At 45.4% G+C, this 12,774-nt stretch overlaps 4 protein-coding genes across 4 annotated transcripts; 3 read left to right on the top strand and 1 right to left on the bottom strand.

Annotated features, from left to right (window-relative positions):
* Positions 1-1,314: 1,314 nt before the first annotated feature.
* On the top strand, positions 1,315-3,097 carry C8R40DRAFT_305037 (uncharacterized protein). Its single transcript, XM_046234650.1, has 7 exons — positions 1,315-1,560; positions 1,610-1,647; positions 1,706-1,722; positions 1,776-1,823; positions 1,878-1,988; positions 2,044-2,606; positions 2,661-3,097. The coding sequence occupies exons 1-7, from the start codon at positions 1,472-1,474 to the stop codon at positions 2,863-2,865; spliced, it is 1,071 nt and encodes a 356-aa protein (XP_046085853.1). The 5' UTR covers positions 1,315-1,471; the 3' UTR covers positions 2,866-3,097.
* C8R40DRAFT_1107903 (glycosyltransferase family 1 protein) lies at positions 2,991-4,121 on the bottom strand. The gene is made up of 5 exons (XM_046228234.1): positions 3,873-4,121; positions 3,668-3,825; positions 3,393-3,608; positions 3,243-3,343; positions 2,991-3,185 (listed from the first exon to the last, which is right to left on the bottom strand). The coding sequence occupies exons 1-5, from the start codon at positions 4,078-4,080 to the stop codon at positions 3,116-3,118; spliced, it is 753 nt and encodes a 250-aa protein (XP_046085852.1). The 5' UTR covers positions 4,081-4,121; the 3' UTR covers positions 2,991-3,115.
* Positions 4,122-6,068: 1,947 nt separating this feature from the next.
* Positions 6,069-7,489, top strand: C8R40DRAFT_1171354 (uncharacterized protein; the record flags this gene model as incomplete). Its single annotated transcript, XM_046231692.1, has 4 exons — positions 6,069-6,346; positions 6,406-6,599; positions 6,650-6,732; positions 6,782-7,489. The coding sequence occupies 4 exons, from the start codon at positions 6,069-6,071 to the stop codon at positions 7,487-7,489; spliced, it is 1,263 nt and encodes a 420-aa protein (XP_046085851.1).
* A 1,311-nt stretch (positions 7,490-8,800) lies between these two features.
* On the top strand, positions 8,801-12,487 carry C8R40DRAFT_1047027 (chloride channel; the record flags this gene model as incomplete). Its single annotated transcript, XM_046224412.1, has 20 exons — positions 8,801-9,267; positions 9,323-9,605; positions 9,671-9,817; positions 9,874-9,916; positions 9,975-10,078; positions 10,142-10,226; positions 10,260-10,281; positions 10,335-10,445; positions 10,495-10,574; positions 10,636-10,649; positions 10,708-10,860; positions 10,914-11,109; positions 11,162-11,326; positions 11,380-11,405; positions 11,458-11,525; positions 11,580-11,757; positions 11,814-12,009; positions 12,065-12,213; positions 12,272-12,374; positions 12,426-12,487. 20 exons carry the CDS (start codon positions 8,801-8,803, stop codon positions 12,485-12,487), a joined length of 2,652 nt encoding a protein of 883 aa, XP_046085850.1.
* Between the last annotated feature and the right edge of the window lie 287 nt (positions 12,488-12,774).

The following is a 12,774-nucleotide window of genomic DNA, read 5'->3' as shown; positions in this document are numbered from 1 at the left end:
TCCGGTATGTATGGTGTAATGGGAAAATTGTAGAATTCTCTTCTGCTTTGGAACTTATCGACCGACCTATTGGCACTAACCTCAAGACTTCTGGAACAGTACCAGAGAATTACACAGAAAGTTCCAGATGATGGTAAGCTAACTCCCCCTGCAATAATTCGGGCGCTGAACTCGCCGTCAGGTGCAGCTGCAGTGTCTGATATGTACTGACATATACGAAGCGTGAATCCTTCACTGCTTGAAGCCTCTTCGAATCAAGACCAGTTCGACGTGAACTCATGCTCGTCGGCTGGAAAGTGTCATTCCGTCTCAATCGCGGCAGAACTCATTCTTCATTGACATCCTACTCCCGGGCCAGTAGGTAAATATGCTCTTTCAAGCATTGTCATTCGGTTACCTTGCCGTTCGATTTTGTTAAAAATTGTGGAAGGCTGTGTGCTTACAACACCATTTCTTTTTTTCCCCGATGCCATTTGGCAGACGGAATATAATCGGAATGGATGGTCGATCTTGTAAATCAGGCGGCAAAATTAGAATCTGGCAAGTTTTTGCATTTGTTGGGCCTTGTTGAGCTCGATATCAAACTGGTATCAAGGTCACAATAGGTCACTATCAACACTGGACTGAATACCAGAGCAACTCGGTATCTCTACATCTATGACATCTGATGAAGTTGTTGGGAGATTCGGTTCCACTGAAGTCAGCTATCGGGTATTGGCCGAAACGGACGAAAACCTGGGGTGGTTTTGGCTTGGACAGTGAGCTACATACAGTCTATAAGAGAACTTTGGACTGATTGACTGCTTGATTGCCTTGCCTGTCTTGTTAAGGCTTATCTGTACCAACTCAGCTTGGCACCCCCCCAAAAAAGAAAAAGCATATCGGCAATTGGGACTATTGGAGTACGTATAACCTCAAAATTTTATCGGAATACATGTAATAACTTGTTTTCTTCATCTCTGAGTAACGCGGCATCTCAATGCGTACAAGCCGACAGTGGAGCAAATTTGTACTACTGATTACAAGTCCTCACAGGCTTTACTACTTGCATTTCGGGGCGGAACCGCGCGGGGAATCTAAATGTTAAACGGCCTTAGATTGCTTTCGCACCCGTACACGACGGAGGAACTACCCATAGTACCGGTGAGAGGCTTCTCTTTAGTATTTGTTCTTGTCAGGGATTTTGGCTACCACTTGGCTTTCCTTCCTTTCGCAAAAGGCACTGAGAAATTCTGTCATTGTTCCATGTGATGTTACGAAGTTCCAGGATCACGGATATTCAAACGCCTTCCTTCGAATAATTCTGTTCTGTATCGGGAACATTGCCTTTTTGAATCATATCATGAACTTCCTTTTCAGGTTTGAAATGTACGATGCGGTTTGGGCTGCCAAGGATTCTGGTTTCGTACAAATACTCCACTCCTTCACCTTTGTACTAATCACAAATCCGGTGTATTCCCTCTAAAAGCAAATGTCTACAACAACAACCATCAAACGTAAAAAAGGCCCCTCCGAAAAAAGTAAGCCTCAACCAGTGCTTGACGGTGATCATCGTAAAAGGTATGAACCACGGATGCTCATTTTACAAGACGATACTCATTACTCCCAGGTCGAGAAATCGATGCATTCGCAGCTGTATCAATTGCCGTGAGATTTCCCTTTCCTGCTTCTGCTCTAACATAAGATTAAAAGTACACTCCAACAGACGCATCGAAGCGAATGGTAAGAGTCGAATTCGGTCAGTGAAGGTTGTCGGTAATGAAATGTCTTGGTAGTGTGATCGAAAACGACCTGCCTGTGCTCGTTGCACTCAGCTTGGATTGGTAAACTCCATTAACTTTGCGGTTCATCGCGCATAAGTAATTCCTCCATATCAGACTGGACTTTGCGTATACGAAGTTGACGACCCTAATCAACGATCCAGCACTCAAGACGAAAGTTCAAGATTACTCGAACGAGTAGCAGAGTTGGAAGGCGTGATTCGGGAAGTATGTATAGGCGCAAAGTTCGCTGGAGAGAAGGACAGAGCTAATACACACTCAGTTAAAGAACAAGCCTCATCCGCGGTGGATATTCTCAACATGCAGTGAACACAGTGACGACGCATCCAATGTCCCCAACTCACCCTCATCGAGTCTACCGTCACCCGATATACAAGTTCAGGGAGCGTCTTCTTCTCAAGTGCCCAGCGTAGAAGAGAGTTACCTTACTTTGACACCTGCACTATCGACATCTCCTCCGAGCTCTCCTTCTTCTTCTGCGAATACGCCTCCCGGCGACAGTTCGTCCCCACATGCTATGATTAACGACGATCCGACTGGACTCAGAGACCTGGACATCTTTGCGCAAAGTCTTCCTTTTTTAGGATACAGCGAAGACAATCTGGTTATGCATCAACAATTTACTGGACTAGGAGCCGTGAAAACCCCTTACTCCGTTGGACAACCATGCAACTGCGTACTGGAACCCTCCAACTATCACACGATGCTTGAACTTTCTCTGCGACTTCGTAAGGCTGCTGCACTATTGGCGCGGTCTCCTCACCACCAGGTAGGAGGACATTGTCTCCTTAATCAGCGGCTTTCGGAGCTAGATGCTCTAACAACGTACGTCAATCGATTACCGAGCTCCGTGTACAATTTGAACAGCATGATTATCAGAAACACCTTGTCCTTAGTTGATTCGCCGCAATTTTCCTATAGCGCCCATCAAGCACTTCACCCGCCGACAGTTCATCCATCGATTTACACCTCTGCAATCACAGCGTCGCGGCTGGATACCTGGCTTTCTGGTGCCATCGCAGACTCCAACAACACGGGAAACGACTCGCTCATGTCCTGGGATCCTCCAAGACGGCCGCAGTAAGTAAATTATAGAATTCTCTTGGCTAGGTTAGGATAGGATATGTATTATACTTATCATGACATACTGTTCACCGACGATACCCCCATATTCTGGATCAGGAGAGACAGTTTATTCAACTTATGGCATATGGAATCATACATTTGCATCGCGTTTATATCCGTGTAGTTTAGATCTAGAAGGATAATGTGATAACAAGTTACGACTGCTTCGAGATGCTCCCCATTTCCAAAACTCAAATTCTGAATAACAGTCATATGAGCCAGCCGTGGTACTCTCCTCTTTTTCCATCTTGTAGGAGTTGAGGCCATTGCACGACAAACCTAACGGAAAGATGAGTGGCTCTTAACTATATAACTTCAATGCTTCAAATAACTTGCCTGTCGACCAAAAAACGAAGTAGCTTTCCAGACAGTGATAGAGTCTGCACCCGGGCAAATGATTCGATATACACCATTTTGGGCGATGCCAGACCGAAAAACTCCAACTTGTCCTTAGTAATTAATCCCAATTCTGTCCATAAAGCTTACCTTATTCAGATACACCGCAAGACAAAGAGTTAAGCAGGTCCCTGGGCCGTTAAGCACAAGTACATCTGCAAATTGACCTTTTTGGTGACTGGATGCAAGTGCTACGTGGTAAAAGGATTCGATGACGGAAAGGAGGGCCGTGAACGGAGTCGTCAACAATGATTGATGTACTTTTCGAGCTCGAGGAATAACCAGAAATGTATATGCATCTGAATTCTTGGTTTTTATATGTAAGGAAACCAAAAAATCCACGGAAATGCAAATGCAAAGATTACCTTTGACGTTGAGTGAGAGCTCGCAGCCTTTGTGGCTTCTAGTGCTGCAGCCTTCCGCTCGCTGAGCGTATCGTCTCCGCTGATTATGTATATTCTCGGGAAGTATCTGTCAAAGTCAAGCGAAGAAACTAGGGCTAGCATTTCGCTCGTATGCCCCCCTGCACAACATCAGAGTTCAGCGCATCCAATGAGGTTTTTTACTTGCCCGAACCCAAGAAAACTGCAAGTGTTCTATTTTCTGCGCTTTTCTTCGGTCTTTCTGGGACTATGGGTTTTGGCAGGATGCAGTAAACCCTGATACAAACAGTTGCAACCAATAAAACAGCGCAAATAATGATGTAGAACATCGCAATGCTTAGACTGTCACGACTTGGATCGCTCCTATAAAGAATGAGAGCTTGAGAGACTAACATCTCTGATCCCACTTCACCTACCTCGACGTCTTTAATGAAACTTGAAAGTTATGGCTCGGGCCGACTTGCCGCGCGTGGTTTGACAACTCAATTTGAAAACATTGCATGTTCCCCCGACGATCTAATTGCGAAGCATCATATTCTAAATTATCTATCTAAGTGTCTTATCCTAGCCTAGACCATGGTACAATTGCCACCTACGATAGGTTCCAAAAGAATTTCAGTGACTGGATCGACTGTCACTGCGCCATGCCCAATCTTACTATCTGAGACTTAATAACTTCGTCCTTAAGTACCAGCTTTACCACCGACTCGGAAAGAAGGAGTCTTAGATAATGGGGCGCACTTACAGCTGTTCCCTGATTTGCCAAGAACATCTGAGCATTGGATTTCGCGAAAAAAATCTTGTCAAACTACAAACCAGATATCATGAATTCACGAGTGGGCTTGGCATCCACGCCCATCATAGGCGGAGAAAACGTCTCCTTCGAAAGGATTTTACTTGACCAATTAGTCCATCATGGAACTGTCCGTAGACTGAAAGAAGAGCGCAAAAGAAACAATGTAAGAGACTGGAAATCCATAGTTTATTTTAGTAAACGCAGAGTCCGGCTTTTCCTGAGAGAATGATGGAAGAAAGGAAGCACGCTCGTTTTGTCCCAAAAGCTGTTGAGCGTGGTAGATACAAGGTCGAGGGGGACATTCATTTTGGAGGATAATATGTATAGTGAGGCAAATTGTATTATTGACTTTGTTGAATATTTCGGTTTGAGATCGAATTGGAAGCATTATCCAAAAGCAATTGCTCTGTTCCTTCGGGAATATTGTTAGCCAGACCAGTTACAAAACTTGACACTCTTTATGGGGTGCCACTGTCGTAGTCCACTAAAAACCTCTGGAAAGAAGCTCAGGGTCTCCCATTATATCTGGAACGGCCGCGGCGGATGGAATAACTATTGCCATCGATCTATGTAGAACACAATGATTGAAACAAGGTGGTGTGCTCGGACCCAAGAGGATTATTGACAGTCAACGTGTGGTGCAAATGTTTCGGAAGGGCGGCATCGATACTGGAAAGATTTGCAAAGTATAATCGTAAGTGTATTAGTGAACTTTTGAGCAATAGATGCCCCAGTGATTGGACGATCCGATTTGGAGGAATGCGTAGCGATGCGTAGGCGCCTCGATGCCTGAATTCGATCACTAGCTTCTATCGTTGTGCGCCGCATCTGACAGTGTAAGATTTACAGAATGTATCCACAACTGGGTGATTGGGATATCAGGAACAAATCCCAATGATGGAAAGAGCGGTCGGACTGACTGAATATAGGCTGAGAGGTGACCGGTGAAGACCCACCAATAGCGATACCAAGCGTATATGATATATGATTGTGAGGCGTCTTCAACTCAAGAAGGCCTCAATCGAGACCTATCGAGACAGACGGTGCATTGGGTAGTATGAACCTACTTTGTTTGAGCTAAGATGGAAAGTGACGCAAACATCTCAAAGTTACTTTTGAATCTTGCAATGAGTGCGAGTTCATACTAATAAGGGTCCACCCCAAGCTACTAGTAGTACCAAAACAACCGGGTCGAGGGAGTAAAGTTGCTGAAGGACGTGGTGATCTCTTCTGCGGTGGCCCATTACGTGCTTTGTTCTATCAATTAAAGAAAATTTCGGTCAAAAGCCAGAAAAAGAGATAGTCATGGAAATCTACTTACCTCAAAATCCGTCAGAAAGTTTGAACATACACTGAGTATACACTGCACGAGCCCCGGTCGGAGAACTTAAAATTTACCGCTTCTCCCAAGGAGCCGGAACATTCAACAGTGCGAGTATGTGTATAAGATATGTGAGGGCCAGCTCTGGAATTGTAATAAAATTCAGCTTTCAGAGAGCTGCATCAAGATTCAATGGGTTGACAATTGGCGCGGCCGGAAGCGGCTGGTTTGTGGCGTGACCTCAAGTTGACGCAGTGTGCCATTTCATGTCGACTATCTCGACTTTTTTTCCCTCTTCTTCTTCAGTCCCTATATCAAACGATTCGACCCAGGCAAAATCCTTACCATACCCTGCTGTTTCTCGCTCGCAGACCCCAGTATCTTCTCCTCTTGCAGGACCCTCGATCTGGCGACCTCCAGCTCATTGGAATCTTGATACCAACGGTCGTCCAGCCAATCCGCCTTCCAACTCTATCAAGAAGCCACCGAGAAATAAGGTTAGGACCCCAGAGGAGAGGGACACCATTGCCGAAACCTCTGCGAGGTAGGTCTATCCAGATTGAGCACTGAGAATAAACCAACTAACTGATACACACCACATAGATTTTCTTCGCGAATTGTTGCAGACCATGAAGCCGTGTTGAACCCAGACGTGGAATCGCCCTTTGTAGATACAATCGATGTCGTGAACAGGCTCTTGCCTTATCACATCTTTTTTCAACCCAAGGAGGATCTAGTACCCCTTCTTCGCGACAGAAAGGGCAAAACGAAAGCTGCAGAAATTGAAGATTTAGCAGGTAATTTCACTGACAGCCGCCAAATCGCAGTGCTCTGAAGCTTACTTTAGACACTAAATTTGCTCTGGATTGTCATCGGCGCCGCAAGAAATTGGAAGACCGTTTTCGAAAAGCTAGAGTCAAGGATGGCGCAGTACGCTAAAAATCATGGAACATGTCTTTTCTTCTTATGTCTGTCATAGGGATCGGGATTTAACTCTCAGCTCGTCGTCCTTACGCAAAGTGTGTTAGATAGTGACCGTGCGGAGGTTGCCGCCTTGAATGCCGAACTTCGAGCAGCGAGGAGTGAATATGATCGTTTAGAACGCCAAAAACGGGCGACATCAAACCCTCCTCCGCCTACACCTGCCTCTCGCACATCTTTCTATACTGCACCGACACAATCGGCTGTCGCCAACGGACAGTCCGCATATTACCGACCTTATCCATATACATACACTTCGACATTTGGAACCTCATCTCCAGCTCAAGCTGCTGCTGCTACACCTACATTTTCTGTGGCGTCCAATGCAACCTCTATACCGCAAGTTAATACGTCGACCGTCCCACCTCCAGCCACTTATCCAACAACCTCAGCTATTCCGGTCCAATTGCCTATCGCTTTCATGCCTGCTCTGAATCGTCTTGGTATCATACCTGTCCCTACAGGCTCGGTCTCTGCAGGACAGCCACAACCGCCCGCTGTCCTTCGTGGATCTTCGTCTAATGGGACAGTGCTGAATCTCGAGATCAATGTCGCGATGTTGCAGCCTTCACAAATGAGTGGGCTAGCAGTAATTCTGAACTCACTCATGTCCCGTTCAAACTCGAGCAGTATACCCTCTGCTCCAGCGCTATCTTCTGGCTCATCAACCGGGGTTTTTCCGCCTCCAGCAGACAAAGTTTCATAGCATGTTATGTAGTACGTAGCGGTCCATGCATTGAAGACCATATTCCCTTTGTTTTTGCTACATGTATCTACTCCCAGCAGAGATTTTCAGATACATACTGTTTGCCATATACATATGTAGTCGCTTATCCTTGAATCGGATTTTTAGTACTGCCTAGGAAGATGCCTCGAAAGGTCATAAACCAGTCAATCTTCGGAAGTATGACAATATACATATTTTCATCTGCTCCTACAACCTCTTGCATGGACATCCACCTTATTTCAAGTTGCGTAGTACAGAAGATATTCAATGGAATCCGCTATTATCTAGCGATTAGAGTTTAATCATCATACTGACAACACCTACCTTCTCGACGATCAACGTAAAAAAGCTGTGTCCATTGCCCATTCGAGCATCGTGATATGAGCTTAGAAGCCCGTTGTCGTGGAACATGTCAGGACATGTCCCCCGTTGGTCATTTTCAGTTGCGTTCAACACTCCTCGCTGTGAAAGTAACGAAAAATGAGCAACACCAGAAAGAGAAGGCAAATACTTAATGCACATACAACAAAAGCAGATACCTCCAAAGGCATTGCTCGTCTGTCGGGTATACATGATACATACCAGACGGCAAACACAGATGTGAAGGAGAGGCTATGACGCGCAAAGACAATAGCCGTGGTGTAAAAACAAACGACGAATTGGCAAAAACAGATTTAGAGAAGAGAATTGTATGGAAAATAATTCTTGAGCCGGTCTGATGCGACAGACGGACAGTTGATGTTGATACGCTACTCGCTTAGCCCAGTAAGCGAGTGCAGATGGGGAGGGGTCTGGACCACTCCCTAGCTCTCCCTATTAGTATTTAGACGGTTCTTCTCGAGTTCTGCTCAAAATTTGTTGATTGGACGAGCTCGCTTAGGACGTTAGGAAAATGTACTGTCTAATAATCCTTACGGGAAATCATCCAATGAAGGAGGCGATGAAGGGCGATGAGAACAACAAGGGAAGGAAAAATAACTATCACGGCCCCATGCCGGGGGACCACGGATGTATGCAAGGTAAAAAAAAGCAGAACGACGGAAATACGAGTTCCTAAAGAAAAATCAGAGGAAGGAACAAAAGCAGTCAAGCGCTGGTACCTGAGCGCTAGCGCCCATGAATAATCACTAGTCAATCAAAGGCAGTCTTCCTTATTCATCGACAATGGCAAATTGCTCTGAGATTGGGCCTAATGCTGCTCCAACCCCGACTTTTGTTAGGAGAGCAAGGTTACAACGTCTGGGATCCAGTGGCCCTCAAAACGAAACTGTCTCCTCAGATGTTCCTCTGATGAGTGAAAGCATACCTTTCAACAAAAATGTGCACTCTCCACCGGACCCAAACTATGGCACTCTCCCTCGTTCATTATTTCATCGACGTTCTCTCCATTTCTCGCGTCAGCATACTCCTCCTCGACTATCCAATGTACCGGTGCCTCCCAGAAGCGCTGCCGCTTCTGGGCCTTCTAGCCCTATTAGTATGTTCAGTCCATCCTTGCGGAATTTATCGAATCTATCGTTCTCTCGCATTGTATCCCAAAGGCCGATTTCTGCGTACGATGCAACTTTCAACTCTGATTCAAAAGACGACGGTGGACTGGGAATGAGTATGGATGCAAAGAAGAATGGTGTCCGCGTTTGGTACTCGTCGTACAGCTCTATTGACTGGATGCATGATGCTATCAAAGAGTCATTGCGCTTTTCGCGTCTTCGAAGGAAGAAGAATTTCAGGGCGCGTATTCGTCTGGCTGTTGACCGGTATGTTCTTAAATATTCCTGTCAAAAATAACTGTTTAATTATGTTTCTCCCTAGCCTTCTTGGCTGGATTATTGTCACGATTGTGGGATGCTTAACCGCAGTTTTCGCGTTCCTCGTCGTGACTAGCGAACGATGGTTCTTCAGTCTGAAAGATGGCTACTGTACCGAAGGCTGGACCAAGGCCAGAGCGCTCTGCTGCCCCCAAACGGAACTATCAATGCTCTTTCCAACATCTACAACAGAAACAGAATGTCAAGCGTGGAGGCCATGGTCCGACCTGTTTGCGTGGGACGGAGGGAGTGGCAGCATCCAATTTGTGGCCTACACTTTCATTGCTGTGCGTATTTTATGTTATAGGTATATCATACATGATTAATCTTGATTAACACTTACATCCGGAAGCTTTCACTCGCTGTATCTTCGTGTTGGCTGACACTACTTCTCACCAAATCGACTTCGTTTGTGACGCGAAAGGAATCGGGCGTTTTGGGCCCTGATTTCCATGATGGATCCGAGACCACTGCCGCCCCCCGTAAGATATTTTACTATGTAAGTTACTCAACAACGTTCATGCAAGTCTTCACATCATTCATCCTGCTTCTTAGGCATCTGGCAGCGGGATTCCCGAATTAAAGGCCATTTTATCTGGTACTCGCACTCGCGTTTCCTTGGTTGTCAAATATGTGCTCATGTTGGAGCGTATTAGGTTTCGTGATACATGGTTATCTAGGAGGACGCGTTCTCATCGCAAAGTCTGCTGGCTTGGCGCTTTCCGTGGCGTCCGGATTACAGCTTGGTAAAGAAGGCCCCGTAAGTGTCAAAAAAACAGAAACATACTTTCAGTCATAGTTCATTTCGTTCTGTCCGATTTAGTTTGTTCATATCGCATGTTGTATCGGGAATATCGTCAGCCGATTAGCAAGTAAATACGAAAACAATGAAGGCAGGAACATCTACTGTTGCAGTGTGACTTTCTAATCTCTGTTTATAGCTAAGAGACGAGAAATTCTAAGGTTAGTTCGTTGCTCTCATCGATCAGTCTGGAACTTTATGTGTTGTTCTTCAGTGCTGCTTGCGCCGCCGGAGTAGCGGTTGCTTTTGGTGCCCCGATTGGAGGCACGCTTTTCAGCTTGGAAGAAGTTTCCTATTTCTTCCCTGCCAAGGTGATGTGGCGAAGGTAAATTGTCTCCATCTAGTGTCTTCCTGTCATTCATGCCTAGGATCAGCTTCTTTTGCGCAATGATTGCGGCCATCACTTTGAAATTGCTCAATCCTTTCGGGACAGGTAAACTTGTCTTGTTCCAAGGTCTGACCTTGGATTTCTTCTATGTCTCTCTGCTGTCCGCTAAGTAATCTCCCTTTCCTAGTAACATATGATAAGGTATGTCGATTGAGATTTATGATATGACGATCTGTTCATGTCCTTGGGTGATTTCAAGGACTGGCATGCTTTTGAATTGTTCCCTTTCGTTATATTAGGCGTGTTCGGCGGTGTCTACGGCGCATATTTCTCTAAGCTCAATTTTCGCTGGAGCCGTGACGTCCGCAACGCGACATGGCTCAAGGATCACCCTGTGATTGAAGTGTTACTGGTGAATGATGTTACTTATTTTGTGATACTTGTCTCATGTTGCTCGATGAACAGGTTACTCTTGCTACTTCTGCATTCTGTTTTCTTAATCCATATACGCGTATGGGCGGTACGGAGCTCGTTTCTGCCTTGTTCTCTGAGTGTCACAAAGGCGTCGAAGACGAGTGGGGTCTCTGCTTGTCAGATCCTGGTTCTTGGTCCCAAGTTACCCCGGTAGTCGGTGCGCTTCTATTGGCTCTTGTCGTCAGAGGTGGGGGCCTTGAAGCTACCTGCAAAATATACGTACTGATTATCGCGGCAAGGTACTTTGACTCTGGTGACATTTGGGATCCGATTGCCTGCTGGGATCTTCATCCCCTCTCTTGCCGCAGGTGCACTGGTCGGCAGGATGATCGGGATTCTCCTTCAATTCCTTCGATATCAACATCCAGATATGCGATTTTTCAGTGCCTGCAGTGGGGATAATTGTACGTTCCTCCTTGTGGTACATTCTTATGCATACTGACGTTTTGGTTTGGAGGCATCATTCCTGGATTGTATGCAATGGTGAGTGCCTTAGCTATGTAAATGGCACTGGTCTGAAAATTTCCGCTGGTAGGTCGGCGCTGCCGCTAGTTTGGCTGGTGTCACGCGTACTACAGTATCTCTCGCTGTTATCATGTTCGAGTACGTATGCCTCATTTTGAAATGGTGTAGCTCGTCAGTGAATTATATCTATAGGCTGACCGACACTTTGTCGTATACTATCCCGATCATGATAGCGGTCCTTTGCGCAAAGACCACTGCTGATGCTCTTGAAGAGAAAGGAATCTATGAACTTGTCATTGATGTAGCCCGTCTTCCCTATCTAGACTGCAAGAAAACTTTTCTGTGGGGAGATCGTCAAATTGCAGATGTGGTCAGTGACTTCTTGTCTCCTCTCTTATCCTCTTTCACAACTATTGTGTGTTATAGATTATTAGGGATGTCGACGTTATTAGGCTTGATCAGGACAATACGGTCAAAAGTCTTCGCGACAAATTACAAGTATCTCTGCAAGATGATGGAAATCAGGATGCCGTATTCCCTATCTTGCGGGCTGACGATCACGATGAGGACTCGACAAGACTTGTTGGTGTAATAGGCGCTCGGGAGCTCGAACATGCATTGTGTTCGTTTAATCTTCCACATTTCCGTAGTACAAAACCCCTCATCAATCTGTACAGGCATTGTGGCTGACCATCCAGATGAGACTATCACTTTTCAAATAACATATTCTCACCATCCTCTGGCTTCGTCGTCATTTTCGTCTCTACTTGACGATACGAACCGTTCTAGCTTCGATATCTTTGACTTTTCCATATATATGGATCAGGTAGATTTAGTTTATTCACGATGCCATGAACTGACCTGACAATGATTCTGTCTCTCAGGCCCCTCTCACAATTACTCTCAACTCTCCCCTTGAATTGGTGCAACAGTTCTTCGTCAAACTAGGCGCTCGATATGTCATCGTGACGGATATGGATGGTTACTGTCCGTGGTCCCTCGTCTTGTCTACTTTTGTGACCCTGATCTTGGCCTCAGATGATGGAATTATTGACAAGAAAACCTGGCTCGCCTTTTTGAATGAAGCAGGCGATCATTGAATGAATCCCAACCCAAGCTACTTGCAAACGATACCCCAACAACATTCTATTGTACAACAAATTCCATTACCTGGGATTATTGCCCATCTTCCTTCATATCTCACCTCTGCTTCTAAATTTAATGAATACTTAACGACCTTGGAACATACTGCATATGGATTTACACTTAATAGTACTCGTTACAAGCAAACACGGAGTGGCTTAATCTTTGACATCGATAAACGTTGTGAATCGTATACATAATCCTCTGTATGTACACATCAAACCGGAAACCGTACCCTCTACGA

The sequence above is a fragment of the Lentinula edodes genome (assembly GCF_021015755.1).
Source record: "Lentinula edodes strain Le(Bin) 0899 ss11 chromosome Unknown C8R40scaffold_20, whole genome shotgun sequence".
Lineage (NCBI taxonomy): Eukaryota > Fungi > Basidiomycota > Agaricomycetes > Agaricales > Omphalotaceae > Lentinula > Lentinula edodes.
The sequence above is the reverse complement of the archived record's forward strand: the minus strand, read 5'-3'. Positions and strand labels throughout refer to the sequence as shown.